This window comes from Motacilla alba, chromosome 3 (genome assembly GCF_015832195.1).
Source record: "Motacilla alba alba isolate MOTALB_02 chromosome 3, Motacilla_alba_V1.0_pri, whole genome shotgun sequence".
Classification (NCBI taxonomy): domain Eukaryota; kingdom Metazoa; phylum Chordata; class Aves; order Passeriformes; family Motacillidae; genus Motacilla; species Motacilla alba.
In genome coordinates this window covers 93,119,501-93,141,430 of record NC_052018.1, presented here as the reverse complement: position 1 = coordinate 93,141,430, position 21,930 = coordinate 93,119,501, and the positions used below count along the sequence as shown (strand labels likewise).

General features: G+C 36.5%; 1 protein-coding gene across 3 annotated transcripts in view; it reads left to right on the top strand.

Moving 5' to 3' along the window:
• USH2A (usherin) overlaps positions 1–21,930 on the top strand; it is a 374,988-nt gene that overhangs the window by 218,512 nt on the left and 134,546 nt on the right. For all 3 annotated transcript variants that reach the window (XM_038134130.1, XM_038134129.1, XM_038134131.1), the window contains exons 39-40: positions 17,717–17,867; positions 18,038–18,180. In XM_038134130.1, the coding sequence (XP_037990058.1) occupies positions 17,717–17,867; positions 18,038–18,180 (294 nt within the window). The remainder of the gene's footprint in view (positions 1–17,716; positions 17,868–18,037; positions 18,181–21,930) is intronic.

Below are 21,930 nucleotides of genomic sequence, written 5' to 3'. Positions count from 1 at the left end.
TATACGTTCTTATATAATAAAAAAACTGCATCTGAGTTTTACTGCACATTTAAGACTGAGCAGTAAGACACTGATATTTCTAACTCCAGTGTCACATTTCAATTTTGCTTAGCAAAATTTGGTAGTGAAAATTTCACCAAATGACAAGGTAAAGGATCTTTAAAGATAAGCAGGGATGTGCACAAGTTTATGACAGCCATTAAGATACACTTTCTTTCATCATTAGATTGTTGTTGATTACAATTAGAAAACTTATAGCTTTGAAATTATCTTTTTTATGACCTTGTGGTAGTTTAAAAGCAATACCTCATTGGTTAAATAGGTTTTAGTTCATGCTTCCTTTTAGTTAATGATCTGAAAACATATTATCCTGATTTACACATAAAATCATGCTGAAAAGCATGTGGCATTCACTAGGATATGTGTGTTTAAGTAGAATTAAATTAGCAGTGAGAGTTATTAAAGAAATCTTCCATACTATTGTCCAGTGGACTGTGATCTGTAGAGAAATGAATAATAAATGAAGCAGTGCTTATGAGAGAAGTGCTCTCTCATACACTGTGTTTTCTCTATATGTGTACACATGTACAGACACACATGTGTGTATCTAGGGCAATATAGGTTTGCATTACTATGGATGTTTATTATAAGGAGCCTTTGAGGGTTATACAATTCCATTACATGCTAAATTATGAGTATAATGGTAATTTTACACTGGGCAGTATTCAGTGCCTTCACACTTTCTAAATCATTAAATGAAATCTAGATGCTACTTAAATAAGAAAGAATTTTATTTTTTTACTTCAGTGGCCAGGATTTCACTTGGAAGTTTTGTTTGATAAAAAGTAAAATAGGTCTCATTATGTACAAAAGCATAGCCTTTTAATAAGTGTTAAAATGTACCATTCTCTTTACAAGGATACTGAAAAAGTATTTCTTAAAACTATTTAAGAAATCTGCAGTGGGAGGACTAGTTCATGGAGCTTGATGGAAGATTGTCTGAGAAGGAGAGTGATAGAGGACAAAGTAGTATTCCATTTTGAAGTTATTGCTGATCACTGTTTTACAATTATGATACAATATTTTTTTCCAACTTGCATTGCTTTTGTTCCTTTTTTTAGCTTTAAAACACGTTGCACACAATATAAAGTGCACCAAAGCTTTAGTGTTACCTGATTGAATATATCTTCATTTCTTATCAAGCTGATTTGTCATGCTTAAAGTCAACACTCAAAAAAAGCTATCTTAGAAATAAAGAATTTATTTTATCTACGCTCTCAACTAAAATTGCAGTGCAGGTTCAAGACTTCTCGGAAAGACTAAAAAAATAAAAACTGAATCCAAATGGTAATCCATAAATATGAAACTTTGTTTTGACCCTTACCCTGTGGTGGTCTGGAGTTACTAATGGGGTTAGGATCTCAACTCTTAATGGGACTCCCTGCATTAGTGTTTGGTATGCATGGAATTCAGCATTCAGTTTAATAAGTGGTTGACATTGGTGATGTCCCTTAATTTGCTTAAATCTAATTGGCTCTTTTATCAGTCAAACCTGTATGGATTGGCAATTGATCAGAAAGGGTCAGCCATGACTGTGCATGTACTTAAATGCTGGAACCACCAGTTAAAGTCACTGTTGCATAGTAAGAAGCTGAAACCATGAGAACAAATGATCTTCAGAGTTGGAAAGCAAAAGAAAGAGAAGTTTTTCAGGATGTTCAAGTTCAGAACAAAGGCATTATGGAGTATATAAATTTTAAATACACTGCTTTTTGCCTCAAGACTTTAAGCTTTTTTTTTACCAGATGAACTGAAATCTTCTCTGAAACTGTCTTTGTTACATCAAAGAATTGCATAGAAAGCTAAAAGAGATGGAAGAAGCATAAAAGGGCATAGTTTAAAATGATTAGTGACAAATTTCATACTGCAGAGGTAGAAGTAAATTTTTTTGAGTTTTATATTTTTTCCAGAAGGAATAAATTTGTTCTATTTATCTTGTCCTAAACTGCTTTGGTAGAAACTGTAAAAAATAATATTCTAGCCAGTAATTCACATTAATTTGAGGATGCCACCCAGTAAAAGATCTGGAAAACAAATTGTTTTAGAATTAATTTAATTAGATAAGTTAATTGAAGTGGTAGGATATAAAACTGCAAAATTCTGGGAGAAAACCTTTTGCAGAGAGTTCTTGGTTATACATTTTTCTCCTCAATGAGTGCTACTTCTGATGTAGTGGCACATAGAAGACCCCATTATTTTAAAATTGCTTTGTAATAAGGGATGGTGACCTAGCAGAAAGGAAATTTGCAATCACTGCTGATAATAGCTTATACTCTAGTTAAATCCATTTATTCTCTTCCTCTGGACACCAAAGCCTGAGTATGGAAGGGAATGGGAAGAAGATGGATTATGTTGAATAAACAGATGCAAAAAGAAGGGCAGGCTGCTGCTCTGATGGGAAGCAGGAGGGTGGAATCATCCCCTACAAAGCAGGAAAAAGGACTGGATTTCCAAGTCATGACAAGAGGTCTGAAGACTGTTCTGGATGGTAATTCTGTATTATGTTGCAGAGTTGACTCCCTGTGGATTCTTATACTGGGGATTACAAACCATTAACTTGTTGCTGATTTATCTACAGAAAAGAGCCTCAAAGAATTGATACATCCTATTTAAAACATATAAGGAAAGATACTCTGAAAAAAAATCTGTCTGAGTAGTGAAGTGCCTCTTGAAACTCTGCCGTGATTTATTAAGTATGTTGTTCGATTATGTGCTCTGTCTGTGATTTGCACAGTGTAGGAATGTTTAGCATGCAAAGATGTAAGATTTTGCTTGGACCCTTAAGTCCCTGCCCGTTGCAGGTCCCTTCTTTCTGAGTGGAATACTGTATGCCACTGCCTGGGCTTGTTCTCAGCAGCACAACTTGAGCCTGCATACCTGTAGCTGTTGATGTTTGTTCAATATCTACAGGAGATGGTGTCCTGCAACCAGAGGGTGTCAGCCACTGTTAGTTTAAGTTGCAATGCCTCAGAGACTGGATACTGAACCTCATCACACGACCAGTGATCTAATTACGCAAACAAGTAGGAACCACATCATGCAACTTGTATTCGCATCTGAAAACATTTGCTCGTGGAGGTTGATCACTGAAGCCAGCAGACCTCCTTAGAGGAATCAATATTCAATAAACAAAGAAAACTGATGCTAAGTCAGAATTATGTTGGAAGAAAAATCAAACTTGAATATGCTAGAATTTTCCCTGTGAGGCGGATTTGTTTTCCTATGTTTCCTAGTATCACATTGTGATACCATAAAATTTGTTTTGAAAGAATGTCCTTTGCTTCAAATTTCAGATGTTTGAGGCATCGCTTTTTTTTTCTTCCTTTCCTTTTCCTCCTTCTTGTTTTCATCTCTCTCTCTTCCCTTTTTAGAGAGAAATACGAGAGAAAGAATCCAAGAGGATTCTTTTGTTCTTTATTTTCTAAGTTAACAGAAAGTTCTTAGTGAAAAATTGTGACCATATCTTTTCTACAGGTACTTTGAGGAGAGACCAGGATAGAGTGGGGAGGGGGGAAGAGCTCTCCTGCATCTCTCATCAATGACCTAGCTAATTACAAAGGGTCAGTAGCAAGCCATGTAAATTGGCCATTCCATTTCCTTTTGTCCAGAAAGGTGATTTCATGGGGATATAAGGGTAGGATTCCAAAAGTGCTTGTGTGGGAAGCTGGGAGTTTCTGTTCTACTGAAACAGTAATGCTTCTCCAATCTTTGCAGTATTGAACTGATTGTCATTTTCATTAGTGCTGCTTTCTTCTTTTATACCCCTCTCCCAGGTTGCTCAGCACACCTTTCAGTGAGCTCATACTGTGTCCATTCTTGATTTTGGGTGGGTGTTTTGCATGGCAAGAGACCAGAGAAGTCTCATTCCTGAACAGTTGTGTCTTCAAACTCTGGCAATGGGAGGCACAGAGATGCCCTCTTTGTAGCTCACTTTCCTAAACTGCGACCAGTTGGGGCTCAGCCTAACTCCACACATTATAAAGTTTTAAACTGAAGCTTAGTGCAAGTCCCTACTCATAAACCTGGGGAGTTTTGCCAGCAGCCAATGACACTCCAACTATGTCTTTTTCTTCTGATTGCCTCCTTCTCTTTGCCTTTGCATCCTGTGCTTTTGGGGCTGGGCAGATCTCTCATAGTTCCAGCTGTGATCTTTCCATGCTCCAGACATAAAAGCACTTGTATTTATCATCTCCACAATTCCTTTGTCTCTTCTAGAGCAGCATGGAACAGCTGGGACAAGAAGATCAAACCAGCAATTTTAATTGCCTGGAAGGACATGGATGTGTTTTGCTTGCTTAGGGAGAGTCAGATGAGACAGGGAGAGCTGTGCTGCAGCTGATTGATTGTCTATAAGCAGGCAATTAACCTCACTGGAAAGGTCTCACTCAGGTCTTTCCAAAACCTTAGCCCTAGAGTGAGATGCACACTGTACTTAAGAGCTCTTAGAAGAAATCTGTACTAGGGAAGATGCCATGCTGAAAAACTACAGCTTGATTTACTTCAGAAATACATAAGAATATATAGAAATGGGGCAAATGGGCTGTTGAGAAATTTAGAAGTAGATTGTTATTTAAACTATTACCTACTACCACATGAACCTATGTCAGGCCAATTTCAATTATACACAAAAAAGGACACAATTTAGAAGTGTGCCAATTTTATATAATCTCAAGCTTATTCATTCTGGGGCCTTTTTTACTTTTGATTTTTCTTCATTCGGAGCAAATCTGAACTAGATTTTTTAGTACTGTGACTGAAGTCAGCAATGCTTATTTGATAAGTTAGGTTCTGCTGAAGGAATTCTACAATAAAATGCTGTCTAAATTCCTGGTGAAAACATACAGAAGACATTTGAAAAATCACACCATGAATTTTGTCTTTAGAACCATTTCTCAGATATACGTAAGTACTAGGAATCGGATCAATTTTTGTGTTACTTTGCTGTGATGATTTGTGTTGCTTTTCTAAAAAGTCCATGTTTTTATACTCTCTTTTTTTTTTTGACAACTCCTGCCCCTGTATGTTTTTTAATAAAGCTTCATTTTCATTAACTGTCAGCAAAGGCAAATATCTGTGAGTTTTTTGTTTGTTCATAGGTTTGCTGGGGCTTTTTTTGGTCATGTCATTCTGTATTTTCTGCACTCAAAGATTCTGCGCATCTAGATTCTGGAAGTTAGCCTGGTGATCATAAAGCATTTTGGTGAAGTGGCAGGGTTTGAAGGCTTGAACCACTTTGCACAGTTCAGGAAGTTTTGAAGTTCCTCTACCTGCAATGGACTCTACACCTCCAGCAAAGTTCTATCACCCTGTTGCATATTTATTTATCATGTTTCCATATTAGGGAAAAAAGCTTAATGGGGGGAAAAAAATTAAGGTTTTTTTTTAAGATCTTGCTGAGGTTTAAACACACAGGAAATCAAATCACTGTTCTTTTCCTCTCTTTAGCTAGGGAAAAAATTAGAGATAATCTTTCTTAAATATCATGTCCATAAAAGTGCTCTTGCATTTTTTTGCTGGTTCTATATACAGTTAAAAATTACTTTTAGTAACTACATTTTGAGAGTTTTCTCTGTAGTTTGGAAAAGGATCTGAAATTGAATTAAAAACATCTGAAACTTTATATCTGAATTCTTAAAACACTTTGCAGAAAATAAGTATTTTTCCTTCCTGTAGTTAATTATTTGTTCTGGTGGTGTTTTAAGTTTGCTACACTACTTTTTCTTAGTGTAGCACCCCTTTGTCTGTTACATCTATGCTGTTAACTTTAGCTTAGTCGGCTGAGTACCTGGGGAGAAATAAGCTTCTCTATAAAGGCAGAAAAAAGGAGAGAAAATGGAAGTTGAATGAGAATTAGTGACTAGAGCCACCACTTCTCCTCTGGTGTTCCTGTAATGCAGTGTTGGTGTGTGCTACCCTCTTTCTTTCAAAAAAGGCAACTATAAGAGTCTATGGCCCTTAAAGGTTGATTCCTGGCATTTGACAGCTTTTTCCTCACTGTTCTTTTCTTTCTGAATGTTATTTTTGTGTCTGCATGCATGTGCAGGTGCACACACACAAAAATGTATATGATATATCATATAGCATGTTAAGGTATAATGATTGCTTTCTGTCTTTTTTTATCTTTGGATCTCTATGCAGATCATGCTTATTCCTCTGACAAAGAAATACTATGCTCTTAGATTAATTCCAGCTGAGTAAAATGAGAAGGGGAATTAATGTGTTTCATGTTGCTGGGGGATATGTCCAGTATTGAATTATATTAATCCTTACTGTTTGTGTACTGACCTATTTGCTTTGATGATTTTTACAAATGTATCTGCTAATTCAGATTTCCAGTAGGTGACTGAGGATTGCTATTCCCATTTTAGAGACAGAGAGAGAGGCATGTGTCAGCAACAGAAGGTTAAAGAAAAGAAAATTTTATATTCCTCCTCATGCTGGAAACTATAATATACATGTCACAAAGTTTGTCAGCCTTTTTTCTTAGACTGACTTAGCTTTTTTTCTTAGCTTAGACGGGGGGATTGCCTCTCTATGAAAGGTGTCACCATAGTTTAATGCAGTATGTACAGAGAAAATGCATGCATTCGGGTTGACTGAATTTGGAATATCTAAAAATTTCTAATAATGTGTATATATATATATATATATATATATATATATATATATATATATAAAAGGAGTTGAATAACTGAAGAGATGGTGTTATATATAGAAAAAATACTTCTCTTTTCTCTATTTTTCTTTAAGTTGAAGTTACGAGTACTCTTACATACCAAGTAGCCCATTTGAGAGGGTTATTCATAAGAAATTGATACTGCTGTCCAAAATACTCAACTGATGGCTGTAATCTGAATTAATCAGCTGTAAATTTTCTGTGTGGAGGATTTAGCCCTATGTATGAAAAATGAGCAAAGGAGAGGAAATTTCCTCTGGCTCTTTACTTTTTGTCAAAAGATTGAAGAAAATCACTATTTTAGAGAGTAAGTATTACCAAGATATTTAGTTTACTTCAACCTCTGATTAACAGTGCATGTATTTTGGGGTAAATGCTCTAAAATGTCTTGTGGCACAGAAGGCAGAACACATTCAGCCTGGTTTGGGTTTGAATAAAGCATGATGGTGGTAAAATGACTTTTAATCAATTAGGCTACCTGATTTTGAACGAGATGATGGTAGTCAAGGTCTTTTCAGTAAAAATACTTGTAAGTAGATCGTTTATTGTTGTATATTGACACACTACCACCAATTCCAGTGAATTTATGTGTTCTTCAGTATTATCTAAGGAAATGAAGCCCAGAGATAATTCATATAAATGGTTGATTTGTTACAAGTGTCTAGAACAGGGCATTAACTGATGGGTAGCTACTTAATAATTCTGTATGAACATTCCTATGTGGATAGCTTGGCTATAAAAGGTTGTAATCCTTTTACCCTATTCATCAGAGAAGTCAGCTGTATGAACAGATTATTTCTATGTGGGAGTAGTCTTGCCCGAATTGATTTTTATTCATCCTAAATATTAAATATTTGGCTTCAGTATATAACACCTAGATCATATTTCTGTCAATTTATACAATTTCTGTATATTTATTGGGGGACTGTAATGGGTTAAAAACAGTCAGGCATTTTTGTCACAGTTAGATGCAATGGAGGTGTTACCTTTCATATTCTTTAATAGCTTTTCTTTGTTAGAACACTGGCTAACACAAAGAAGATCTGAATCATTCATCTTGTCTCCCAGTTGCTGGGCAGTGTATTAATTTCTGGGTTCTTAAGCAGGCAATGCAGAATACTGCCCACCTATCCTGTTGAAACTCTGCTGTTGGGTGTAGGGGGAAGTCTCATTTACTGGGGGAGAAGAGAGCAGATGCTGTTGTAATGTGGGGCCGATGACACTTCCCAGGCTGGGGTGAGGGAGTGTGCACAGCAGCAACAAAGGGCAAGAGGAGAAGGTGCTGAATTCTGTGGTTCATGGTTCTGATGTATGTTGTTCATCAGTGCTGGTTCTCAGCATGAGCATCAGAATGTGATCCTATTGCTATTTTCTAATACAGCCTAATTTATTGATGCCGCAGCTGTTGGACTGGACCGTAACGTGAAGTGACAGCCATAGCATTGCAGTTGGCATTTTGAGGAGTGATAAGAATTCTTGTTTACTCTGTAAATGTGGTTGTTCAGATTTGTCAGCCTTGGCTTCATGTGTTACGTAAGACAATAATACACACTGTTTTGTTGCTATTTTTCCTAATTATATCAGTTTTATTTCCAGAACTAAAATTTTGATTCTTCTCTATTCCATTGTGCAGATTACACCCCTGGGAGTTTTTCACGTTGATCAATGGCAGAGTTTGGTTATATAGGAAAAAAACCACTCCATACTAGCAACGATGAAAGATACAATTAAATTAATTCTTTGCTGTCTCCTTTGATGTACACAGATTTTCCTCATTAATATTGATGGACTTCAGAGTCACAAGCACATGTTTGGGGGTAGGGGGAAGAAAGCCCCTGAATGTTGTATTTTGCTTTTTGTGGAGCTGACTGTATCACTTTATGTTTAAATGTAAGGAAAGCTGCTGACAGTTTTGATATATTAAATTATAACTGAGAACTAATTCAAGGATCAAAGATACTCTTTGGGAGACATCACTTTACTGGTAGGAAAAATCATTACCTTTTTTCCCAGTCTCATGTATTTGTACTGTATGTCTTGGAAATATCATTCCCTACAGTTTCTGAATCTTGATGTTTAATTTAACGCAAAGGTCTTTGAGCAGCACAATGGGAGGGGGGCTTCTGTTAGTGAAACCTCGCAGAAGGAAATTGAAATGTACATGTTTTTTCTCATTTATCAAAGAAGTGCAAAAATCTAAACTGACATTTTATATCAAATGAATTATGAACTGTGTACCTCGTACCTAAGGGAACAACAGCTAAATTAGACTTTTGTTAAAAAGAGACAGAGAGAATAAAAATAGGCTTTTAATAAAATATACACTCATTTTTGGTATTTTTTTCTGAATCTGACATATACTATACTTAACGTAAGAAAACTAGAGAATATAGGCTACTTCAAAGTCTATATGCTTTGAATGTCATAGATTAAATTGAGAATCAGGTTAAGATGATGCACAAATCAGAGTTTCTGCTTAATAGATATTGTGGCTTTGATATTTTTGTTTTCAGCCTTGCCCAACTCAGGTGAACAGGAAAAGTTAATATGCTTTTTAATAGCGTGAAAATTGGAGCAAAGTAGTATATTCTTGGGGGGGGCGGGGGGGGTTGCTAGGGCATTTTTTGCCTAGCTGGTTTTTTTAATCTTCCATTTGTGAGAATGTGGTTGCTACTGAAACAGACTTCCAGGGAGCAAAATTTTACAAGACACTTGATGGAACCTTAAGAAGTCAATTTTCAAAGAATTATGCACTCGGTATTCTACTGGCATGGCTTCTACTGTCTTGAGGTGAGCAACATTTCTTGCAACTAAAGATAAGACTCCCAGTCTGTAGAGTTTTTGACTCATTTTGACACTGAGTCAAAGTCTTTTTGTGATTATCATATATATCATAAGGATTTAAGTAGTAGCTGTGAACAAAAACCAGCTCTGTGTTGCCTTGATTACTTGGAGCAGAAACTTTAGGGAACCTCTTTTCCTCCTCTTTCTGCAAGTAAGGAAAGAATTTGTGAGATGAAAGTCTGTTCTGGCTGCAGTTGTTTTGTGGCCAAAAGGTAGTCCAGTGACCTGGATCTCACAGATACCTGTAGGATATTCAAGATATAGTAAGACTGCACCACCCACTGTGTGTAGTGGCTCCCTAACACCAGCTAATGTGTCGTTTTGTCAGGTCCATTTTCTATTTATGGGCACTCTCAAGCTTGGTTTCCATCCGAAATGGTAGTATTTCACACCATCCATTATGTACCACAGAGAAATTTATGGATTAAAAATAACTACAGGTAATCTTATTACAGAGCTAATTTGCACCCCTGCATTGTTCTTCAGCCTGTACATACAGTGATATGTAAACTGAGGCTTCTGTCAAAGTGCACATCAACTGGTAGCACTGAGGGTGGTCTGTTCTTTAGCAGTCCACCAGCACATCCATATTGCAGGAGTGCAGTATGAGGAGACCTCTTATTTAATGAGACTTCTTATTTAATAAGAGCATTCACATGTTTTCCAGTATCCCATTTTCTTTACCATTCAGCTGAGGTTGCTATATTTTCTTAGTTTCTTTTGCCACATTGGATGGAAATATAGAGTCATAGAATCATTTAGGTTAGAAAAGATCTTTAAAGTCATCAACCAACCATTAACCTAACATGACCAGGTCTGCCACTAATCCATGTCCTAAGCACCACATCTGCACACCTTTTAAATACCTCCGGGAATGGTGACTCCACCTCTTCATTGGGCGGTCTGTTCCAATGCTTGACAGCCCTGTATAGCTAATAATCATTTGCAGAAGCCATGTCCACTTGCTCAAGTAGAATGGTGCTTTCTGGTTTTGAATATCTGATGTTATCCTTTTTCCTTCAGTCATAGAATAAACCATATTAAAAATAATTTTTAAGAGATTATGCTTCAGAGCAATGCCTATGCTTCTTGTAACATCACCACCTCTGTGCCTTTTCCTTTTTATTTTATCTTTCTCTTCTTCTGTGGCGTTAGAATCCCCTTCAAATAATTCTTAGGCTGAAAAAAAATTAATTGGGAATTCAGGTCATGCCATCTTCTTTCTTTAAAATTGTAAGTTACCTCATTTTCTTTAAGCATTTGTTTAGTCTGATGGAGATTTAAAAATTTTTTGCAGAAGCTTAATCCCATTGCTGTGTGTCCTGGGAAACATTCTCTATCTTTGCAAAACTTCTGTGAAGTTGAAGATTTCAATGTGTATATACTTACAGTTCTTTTAACTACATAGGTTTAAACTTTCTTCCCTCAGCTTTTCCCAACCATGAGTGATAAAATTTGGGGGTTTCTTTGTTGCTTTTGAGGAGGCTCTGGATTTCCAGAACTATCTAAGAACTGTTTAGTTTCAAATAAGAAGCTGCAAGCTTAAAAGCCACCCTCCAATACTCTGAAATTCTGGCATCAACGTTAGGAGAGAGAGATTTTAATTTAGCCAAGAGTCTGCTAACCAGTAATCACCAGAGGTGTTTCCATCAGCGTGGAAGGTACCATGCCTGCCTCTGGTTATATCTCTCTGATGCCAGATACTAGTTATAAAGAAAGCTGTAATATTTTGAAGATTATGTCAAATTCTTTCATCTTTTTCCTTGAAAAAACAACCTAACCTAAACTCAAAACTGCTAAACAACCAACTACAAAAAGTCCTATATTAATAATAATTATTGCAATCCAAAAAAACTTCCTCAATTTCTAAAGCTACTTCATGTAGGAAGCTGAAGTTGTTGCATGATTATAGACAGGATCTTAGTCCCATTGCTCTTGCCACATCTGTCTCCCTAAGTTAAAACAGGCAGATCTGATAGTTTCTTAAAGCTATTTTACAGAGATATTTCATTTTCCAGTAGCCAGAGTCACAGTTAACCAGCAAGAACTGTTTGTTTGATTGCAGTTTCTGCCTGATTCTGTGATACCATTCCATATGTTTATTTTTCATTGTATTAAAAAAATAAATTATCATATGGCAGTTATTGGCTTGCCATCCTTTTGAACAGTCCTTTTGAATAATTGGTTTTACTGGGCAGTTATAAATTCTAGCCAATGCCCTTACTACAGGTATGAAAATCATTAATCATTCAGTTAATTGTTTATTGGCATTCTTTTCTAGCTTTTAGAGTTTAGTAAAGTTCTTGCTGAGTAAGATGGACAAATGTCCACCTAATATAAAGAAGGAAGGCAGGTTGCTTCTTATGGAAAGGTGAGGTGACAAATCTGTAAGACATTTTTTTAGTGTTGACCTCAGTGAAATGTAATATTTAGGAAAGGAGCATCTCTTCAATGTATTTCCACTTGATACCCACGCCCAGGTTGCAAGTGTTGAGGCTGTACTTCAAGAAAAGTTCATTAAAAGGAGGGGAAGGTCTGATTGTTTTGGTTTTTGATTTTGATGGTGCTTTTTTTTGTTTTGGTTTGGTTTTTGTTTGTTTGTTTGTTTCTGGAACAATATTAATGAGGAATAAGTAAGCCTGCTTTGGGCTTTCAAAAGACAATTGTCTTAAATGTTGGGTCTGCAGGTCATGGAGTAAATCCCAAGTCGATTTTTAGAGCCCTACTAAAATTATGCTTTGCTGCTAGGAATACCAAACAGTGAAAGTGCAGAAAAATCCACAGTTAGAAATTACATACTCAATCCAGATAACGATAAATTTTAGATTTTTTTCAAACATCTTATTTTTATTTTTCTGAATGTTATTGTACCATACAGGTAACATTAAGGATTAATGCTGAAATGCTTGTCTGAATAGATTTACAAAACCATTTCTTTTCAAATGAAATTACTATTACAGCAGAAAACAGAGGTATAAAACAGGATAGATCATGAAGAGAGAACAAGATATTTCTGTACCCAATTTGTATTATACTCTGAAATGAAAATTTCACTAACATGAGGTATGAACAAGTTTTGACTTACTCTAAGTTTACAAAGGCTTTAAGCTGCTTATTTATATCTCTCAATTTGCTTTTTAGCAAAACACAGCATCCTTTCTTCCCAAGATAAATGTGCCAGAGAGGGGATAGCAAGAGGACCACCATAAACCTTTCACATTTCATGTTCCAAAGTGCAAGGCTGTCCATTGAATAAGGATGCTTTGTCCTTGGTATATGTATTGTTAGGTGGAGCTATATCTGTAACTGAAAACATCCATCAGTGAAATTTTAAAATTAGAAAGAAAACCCAAAAATGTTCTGTGCATTCTCTAGTTATTGAGAGTGGGAGAAATAACATGGTCACAAATATATAGTAAATAAAAAAATCAAGAACTCTTTTATTCAGTATATGCTGAGAAGGAAAAATAAGGGGGAAAGGGTAAAAAACCAAACCAGAGTAAACTTCGGTGAACCTGTGAAGATAAGAAACAAAAAAAAGTAGTCTTCTGCTTTGCCAAGAGCTAAAGGTTTATAACTAGCAGGCTGTTCTAGTGATGACATATGGCCCAGCATCATGGCCTGTCTTTCTCTGAAATGAAACTAAAACACATGCTGAAGTTGAGAATTATGGGGAGTGAAAAGACTGGAATTATTTGGACTGAGCAAACCACTAGATAACAGGCATACCTGAGAAAATCAGTAGAAACAAATGTCAAAGTGTATATATGTCAAACAAATGTCAAAATGCCAAATATTTCCATAATAAAAAAGTGCCAAAATAAAATGACCTAAAATAGAGAAAGAACCAGGAGTACCAAAACAAGCACTACAATGAGATAAAGAAATTTGTGAATTGAACCTGGAAAAGAGGAAGAGTAGTCATGACAGAGCAAGACACTCATCTAAAGGCAGTCTGAGTGGAACTTTTCCTTGCTGTTTTGGTGCAAACGCTGAGAGCTTATTTTTCTTCTCCCCTGTAATTAAATCCCTGCAGTTATCATTTGCATCCATATGTACAAAATATATTTTGATAAGATAAAAATGCTGAATATTTTATATATGCAGATGTGACAGCTTATAGTGTTATATATTCATAGCTCCAAAATCTTCTAGATGCCCATCTGGAGATATTATGGATACATTGGGGTCAGTATATCTGATCACTGTTTAAAAAGGTGACACTTCAAAGTTGCTATGAGTTTGTACCAATTTTATAGATATGTAATTGAGCTCTGCTTTTCTTCTGGCTTTTCTTCTTCTTATGAAAGGAGACATTTTTATAATTGAACAATCATTTATTGTCCTAACAGTAGCTCACCTTTTAATAGTCCTGCTCGAAGTCATCTACTTTCAGAAAATTTGCATTTTAGATAAATCCTTATGATAAATATAATGAATACCTCTCAGAAAAAAATAAGCTTTCAACATGGAATAAAAATTTAAGCACAATCATTTCGCACAATGATTGCTGTCCTAAAATAAACAAATACTTACAAAGCTGACTGGTTTTGCACATGTTATTTAAATAAAGAAATTGAGGCAAAAAGTTTCAAAGGCTGCTTAGCACATTACTGGCTGAAGAGGGATCAGATCTTTCTCAATCCATCTGCATGTACCTGAGTATTTGGAATACAATATATCATTGTCATCTTGAAGCAGTCTTCAGTTTTTATTGTTTTGTGGAACTGTTTATTAATTATTTTATTAGAATTGACATCTGATTAAATATTTTATTCTGCCTTTGTGGTCTCTTGATATACAAAGCATGACTTTCTGCACTAAGTGAGGATTTACTGGGCTAGATGTTGATTCAGTAGGTTGCAAGTGGAGTGCTTGCCCCCTGAGGGTCATATTAAAGCTCGAGGGGAGATTTTTGAGCAACGCTGCATCTTAAAGACAATATATCAAGCTGATAGATACATGGCTCTTCTGTTGAGAAATTCACAGTAGAATTATTGCTTGTTGCCAGTTATTACTTGGGTAGTGAGGAGTCTCTTGGGGATATGGATTGGATAAAAAGGGTTAAGCTGAAGACCTTGGTGATGAGGAATGCTTGAAATAGTCAGAGGATGTTTTGTGTGCAAATTAGAATTACCATTTTGGGAGGTAAGTGCTCTGCCGTTTTAATGAGCAAATCGTGATTAGTTTAATAGAGCACCTTTCTCATTATGACTCAGCAGAGACTTGACAATTTATTTGCTGTACCTTCCTGCCCCCCTGCCCCATTCCTTTGGAGAACACTCACTAGTACATCACTGAGGAAATTCTCTGTGGGCAACAGGAAGCCATTCAGATAAATACAGTTGCTGTATATTGAAACATGTTGGTTTGAAAGTAGTGGGCTTGGCTTGTTCTACCAAGACGCAGGGTCAGGTGACTTTCACAGTAGAGATTTGTCCAAATTTTCTGCTCATCCTTATGCTGTGCTTTTGTTGGTAGAAGAGATTTGAACATTTAGCTGAGATTACCTACACCATTAAAATAACATCCGGACTGTGGAATTGTTATTGACATTTAGACAGCTACATCTTTGTTTTTTGATGAACATTCCCGTGTCGCTATAATAACCACCTCTATACATACATAAAGCTTAATCTGAGCTTTTACTTTGTAGATCTGAGAGCTTTACAAAGAAGGATAAGTATTATTATCTCCATTTAACAGATTGGTAAATGAAAGACAAAGGTGAAGTCGTGTGTCCTGACAGAGCTGCAAATAAATTTAACACTTTTGCCTCCTCTGTGAGTTGCCTCACACTGTCCCCTCAATAATGTGAACTTTGACTTCCTGGCCAAATTGCTAGGTCGGCTAATTAGATTCATTTTTAGATGTAGCTTTTTTTTGCTGTGTAGAGCTTCTGTGTGAACTTCAAAAACTGCTGGATTTGAATCTGAAGAGTTTCATTTCAAATGAGGTAGTACCCAGCTTTGAAGGAATATTGACTCTTTCTGTTGGTGTCAGCTTAGAAAAATACTTAAAACCCCTGAACTAAAAATTTTTACTTTCATTTCATCACCTTTCTTGTGCTATCTCAGTTTGACTTCAGGAATCACCTTATAAAGGACACCAAAATAATACATGATTATCTAAGAGTACTGTACTTTACATGCATAAGTTTAAAAACCTTTTATTACACAACTTAAACCCAGCTCTACTTATGTTGGTGCTAAACAGAACAATGTTACGTAAGGTAAATAAATGTGTTCTCCATTTTACTGTGGGAGTGAATGTCATGGGCAGAGACATTTGGTGTGCAAATGTTTGTTTTTGATGGCTCAGCTGGAGGGATATTGGGGCTATTTAATGTAAGCCAGCCACCTTCTTCCCTCTGAGATGAAGTGCTCACAAGCTCTGTATTGGCCTTGAAGGTGTTGGCATGGTATTTGCAGACCATGAATTACATAAGTCTCAGAAATTTTCTGGATTTGGAAACAGGAGGATTTTCAGGTTTACTTGGGATTTACTGGAGCCTTTTTCCCTAGATGTAGATAACAGCAGCAGGAAGGAGCCTCCAAACACAGGCTGGCTCAAGCCCCCATATTATATGTTTTCTTTTGCACAGTGACAGGAAGGAGCAGAAGAGAATGAGGGAAGCTGGAGGTTCTGTTCTACTTCATCTTGTCCTGAAAAAAAACAGGAGGGCTGTAGGGCTAGGGGCCAACTATCAGAAGTACCTGATAACTCCAGTATCCCAGAAGCCAGCTTTTAGTAAAAATCTGAGAACTGACAGACCTTAAAAATTAATGCAAAGGGAATAAATTTCTTTGGTTGGAGCGAGACATGTTTTGTGCCTTTCCCTATAATACAGTTTGGATCTGGAGATGAAATATGTTGAAGTGCCCCAGATATAAGAATAATCAGAATAAAAATATCAGATGCTAGTTCACATATCCGTTAATGTATATATCAGTTTAAATGAAAACTATTATATGTGACTGATGGCTTTCTTTTTCAGTGTTGATGCATCCTTTCACCTGTCTGAGGGAGAGAATAGCTGAGACAGTATATCACAAAGTCTGTTTCTTCCCTCTTAGTAATCACCTCATACACAGGTGGTAAATGAAAATCATAAAGCTTACTGTAAATTACTGTTTGCTCATCTTAAAACTTACAACTTAGCCCCTGAGGCTTACAACTACACTTTAAGTTAGAGGTCTGGGAGACTGGTTTTTCTTCAATAGAGACAAGAAGAAAATAACATCAACGAAAAAGAATTTCTGTTGGAAAGACCAAAGGAAAAAAAGCAAATGATAACTACTGGACCATGAAAAGCAAAGCTATTATACAAGAGTTTAAATTACAAAGGCAGTAACTTTCCAGTGTTTTAACTCTAGAAAAGAGTTACAGAGATACGGCTACAGATGTGTTGTATATAAAAGTTACAGATGTGTTTAAATACAGAAAGTTTCTTCAACAGATTGATCTCTTGTTAAAGAAAAAGCAAAGCCATAAACTCACAGGTGTAAATTGTCATAGTTCTTTTTACTGCATGCAGTGAAATTTGCAGCAGTGAAAGGTCATTGGTGGTATCATTACTGACACATTTTCATCTGCAGTTCCTTGGACTTCATAAAAATTAATTTCTTTAACACAACAGTGGGCTACAGACTGAGACTTAAGTGAATCTATTTTGGTTTCTACCTAAAGATGTTCTTAATGTAAAATTTCTTCTGTTTTCTTTTAAAATTATTATTAATTTGTAAGGGTGAGAAGGTATCTGAATGATAAAAAGTCTGATCAATTTTACTCATGCTGGGTAACATTTCTGTGAGCATTTCCTTAGATTCTCAGGGTGGCAGAGCTGGGCACAGGGAGAAATAGATAATATTTGAACAGGTGGTAGAAAATATGTTGCTTCTGAATTACTTTTGGTGTCTGGAGGTTTGCTTTTAGCAAGATGATATTCACGTATTGGAAAGAAGAAAATTAAGAATCAGCATTGTTCAGTAGTGAAAATGTTAAACTAAATGGACCGTGGTAACATTACTGTTGATCCTGAGGAACAGTTTTTCCAGTATATGGAGCATTCTGTTTCCACACGGCATATGTTCTCCATGGTTTTCTCTGCTCTAATTCATCCATGTTTTTCAACAGCTCCAGATGGTGTGATGCCTCCAAGGCTTTCATCTGCTACTCCGACCAGTCTTCAGGTTGTCTGGTCTACACCAGTTCGCAACAACGCCCCGGGCACGCCCAGCTACCAACTCCAGATGCGGCAGCGGCATTCTGCTGGTGACATTTTAGAGTACGCAGAGCGCAGCAAGGCCACCATCCACTGCTGAGCAAGAAAAGTCCCCTTCCCTTGAACACGGCTCACCTTTAGGGTGGCTGGTCTTGTCACCAGACTTAATGTTTTGGTCTTTCTTGATGTGCTGGGATGTGTTCTGAAGTAACTCGTGCTGTTTTTCTTTACAGTTTGCTTCCCAGCCCTACTGCTTCCTTACAGCACAGGGTTGGAGACCTGCAGCCCTACACTGAGTATGAGATGAGAGTGGTTGCCTCCAATGGTTATGGCAATGCTTATAGCAACTGGACTTCAATGATTACAGCAGAGGACAGTAAGCAGTCAGATCTTATTTAGCTCTCTTTAGCAGAAAATATAAATAACAGTCTAGCTGCCATTATACTTAATTTCTTTAAGTTATCTAGCTTTCTCAATTATATAGCAGTAATATATTTCCTCCCCTAATATTAACTTGAAGTAAAAACTCCTAAAATATCAAGTCTTACATATTAATTTAAAATGGATATTTACATGCATATTTTGTGAAGCAGTATCTTATTTCTGCATAAAATATCCCTCCAGCAATATATGGTTAGTTTAAGATACACTGGTAAGTACAGCTTTGTAAGTGGTGTTCCTTTATATTCAGGGACTTGATTCTGATTTCAGTCATATAAGAGAAAATAAGTTGAAGTTAATAGTATATGACAGTTGTCTTATCTCTGTGTTGAGAATACTCAAGCTACCACAGAACTTTTCATTCCCAGTGATCTTTGTTAATTCAAAGTAGTGGCCTACTGGTCTGAAATTGGGTTTGTCATTGTCAATCCCATCACTTTCATTGTTAATAGTTCTATGTTCTCCAAACTCACTCCCCACAATTTTTTTCAACAGTCCGTTTATTTAGCAACCAGCTCTCAGAGCATAGGTACGGCCAGTTAGTTGACAGGATAGGATTTTGCACCTGATTCAATATGTAAGCAAAAACGTATGACAAAATTTGAGCTTGTTGTTTGTAATACAAATAGAAAACATTTTCCAGCCTTTTTTTTTTTTCAGAAAGGGAGCTGTTAGCTTTCTTGTACAAGGTAGCAGGATATCTAGCATTGGCAAATATTCAGTGTTGGTGACTCAACTTGATTTTAGTCCCATCTCTAAATGATCAGCTGTCTAAATTGAGAAGACATTGAGCAGACAGTGTTTTTTCCCACAATTTAAAAACATTTTTTCTTTGAAGCCGAGCAAATGATTCACAACAGAAATTTATCTGATAAATTCATTTAAGTTCCAAAGGTATTAATGTTTCTATGAACATACTACCTGTAAGTAAACATAAGTTCTGAACTTGGTTTTTAGATACCAGAGCTGTGTTATCTACCTGTAGCAATTCTTGCTGAGATTCAATTATTTCAGTATTTTGTTTGCTAACAAAAGTGGACACAATACTATTGAACTTGTCTGCATTCATAGTCAAAATGCAACCAGTCTCTTGAGACTATTTTGTTCAAATTGCAATAGTTATTTAGCTCTGGTCTGATAGTTCACATAGTGTTTCTTTTAACATACAAGGAGGACAGAAGTTCATTTCAAAGGCATCACTTGTTACTGATGCAAAAATTATTTTTGTGCTAAGCAGTAGTTGTACAATTTTAAAATTCTCTTTTGAGGAGTTAGGGGTAGAGTGGAAAACCCACACAGGAGATGCAACAGTATCCAACAGCCCTCATCATTTAAAAAAAACCAGCCAACTTTCAATGGTGACAGGAGACTCTGTGGTGTCGTTGTGGAGAGCTGCCATCTGCGAAAGGATATTCAGCTCAATTGCTTAAGACTGAATGATTGTCATTGGGTCTAAGCAGTATTCTCGTAACATGATTGTTATGAAACTGCCTATACTGACAGTTTGTTGCAGAAGTACACTTAATTCCTGGCCCTGCTAACCAACAGACTTTGACTTTTTAAAGTACAGTTTAATAGTGGAAATTTCCTATATTTCTTACTCTGTTGAACTAGATGTGTATCTATACGTTCTTACTGAATTTTATTCTGTAAATATATGTCTTTTTTGTCTCACCAAAGCATAAAGTACCTTTAGGCATATAAGATATGCATGTGTGTGTCCATGTGCACATACACTTGACAGCTCTTGATGTGACTCAACACATCCACTTTTAAAGTTAGTAGAACTACAGTAATCCAAGTTGATGGTTTCACAGTATATCTGTGTATTATATTTTATTTATGATAAATATGTGGTAAAACAGGAGTATATTGGGAATCATTAATGGAAAATTAATAAATGCTGCTATAAAAATATCTTGAATCGGACAATGGAAGGTCTTAGTATACAGATTAGTAGGTTTGGGGTATTTTTTAATGCAAGGAAACATGCAATAAAGAATTTTCAAATACTTCCGTTTACATGATTGTGACACTAGTAACTGATCCATGCATTTTTTAACGTCTAACCTGCACATGCCAGATAACAAAAATATACATAGCTATGAATATTTTAAAACCTGCTCTACATGCATTAATAAAAGATGTTTGTTCCAGTGATCTTGATAAGTATCACATCAGACTATTTACTGCCAGAACACCTACAGATAGAAACATTTGATGAATTTTCTGAATTAGAGCTTGCTATCAGTAACTTGAATGTAAATTTCTGATGGCTCTCTTGCAATCAGTGTAAAGGCCACTGAACTGAGAGGTCAGTATGTACCTTTGAACTGAGAACAGAATCTTATACATTGTATTCAGAAATAAAACTAAACCTTCTACATATAATAAAGGAGATACAAGTGAGGTTTTCCCTTTAGCTGCCGGTGTCTTTGAGCTCTCTGGGATTTGCAAAGGCATTGGTTACAGTTACTTGAAGCTGCCCCAATGGCAACTCTTGAATTTCTATGGTGTAGATTTAGGACTTGCAAAATTATATTGTCTGATGTATTGTTCAGAGGGATCTCTCCCAAATGAGAGATGTGCTTTTTCTAGTGCTTGAGAAAATACACTGTGAATTGGACAAGTTCTAAGATGGCAAAATATCTACTTTGAAGAAAAGCTTCCTGTTACTTGATTAGCTTTTGAACACCCCGGAACACGTCTACAGCCCAGTGAATTGCATACAGCAGAACATCTCTGTCACCAGCACATTCTCTACTATGGCTACATTTAGATTCTGTGGGTTGTGTACAACTCCAGTATGGAGAGCTCTTACTAAAGCCCTTTTAAAAATGTCTGGCTTGCACTGGCTGGAAGAGAAGATTTTGCAAGTTACCTAGCAGGTAGTCCAATTTTTTATTTTTTCTTTCTTACATAAGTGTCTTCAAGTCAATCTCTTTTATACGTAATGAAGTTATACGCTGACCCAATGTTTCTCCACAGTAAGTAAGGGCAAAAGCAAACAGCAGTCACTGGAGATCATTACATACTGAAGTTGCTGGAGATTATAAAGCAATTAAAAAAAAAAATAGCTCCTGCAATGTATCAGCTGAGCTACTTCTTATCAAATCAGGGAAGCATTATTCCTATCATAGAGAGTGCTATGGTGTTCTCATCTGGCATGTTTTGGTTCCAGGATGAAAAGCCTCAGTCTGTGGGGATATCTCATCACAGATTAAACTTCCTCATGAGGGGAAGAGCGGGGGTCAAGCACTGGTCTCTTCTCTGTGCTGACTAGTGACGGGACCCAAGGGAATGGCCTGAAGTTGTGTCAGGAGAGGTTTACGTTGAGTATTACAAAAAAGTTCTTCTCTCAAAGGGTGGTTGGACACAGGAACAGACTTTCCAGGGAAGTGTTCACAGCCCAAGCCAAGACACAGTTCAGGAAGTGTTTGGACACCACTCTCAGGCACATGGTGTGACTCCTGGAAATATCCTGTGCAAAATCAGGAGTTGTGCTTTGATGATCCTGATGGGTCCCTTCCAACTCAAGATATTCTATGATTCTGTGATTCTCCTAAGTCTTCCTGACATAGACAATGGAGACGGTGCAGAATTAGAGGGTAAATAATGCAGTTTGCCACCTTTGGAATCTATTGCTTTCTCTGCTAATGATATTTGTTGTCTGAGAAGACAGGCC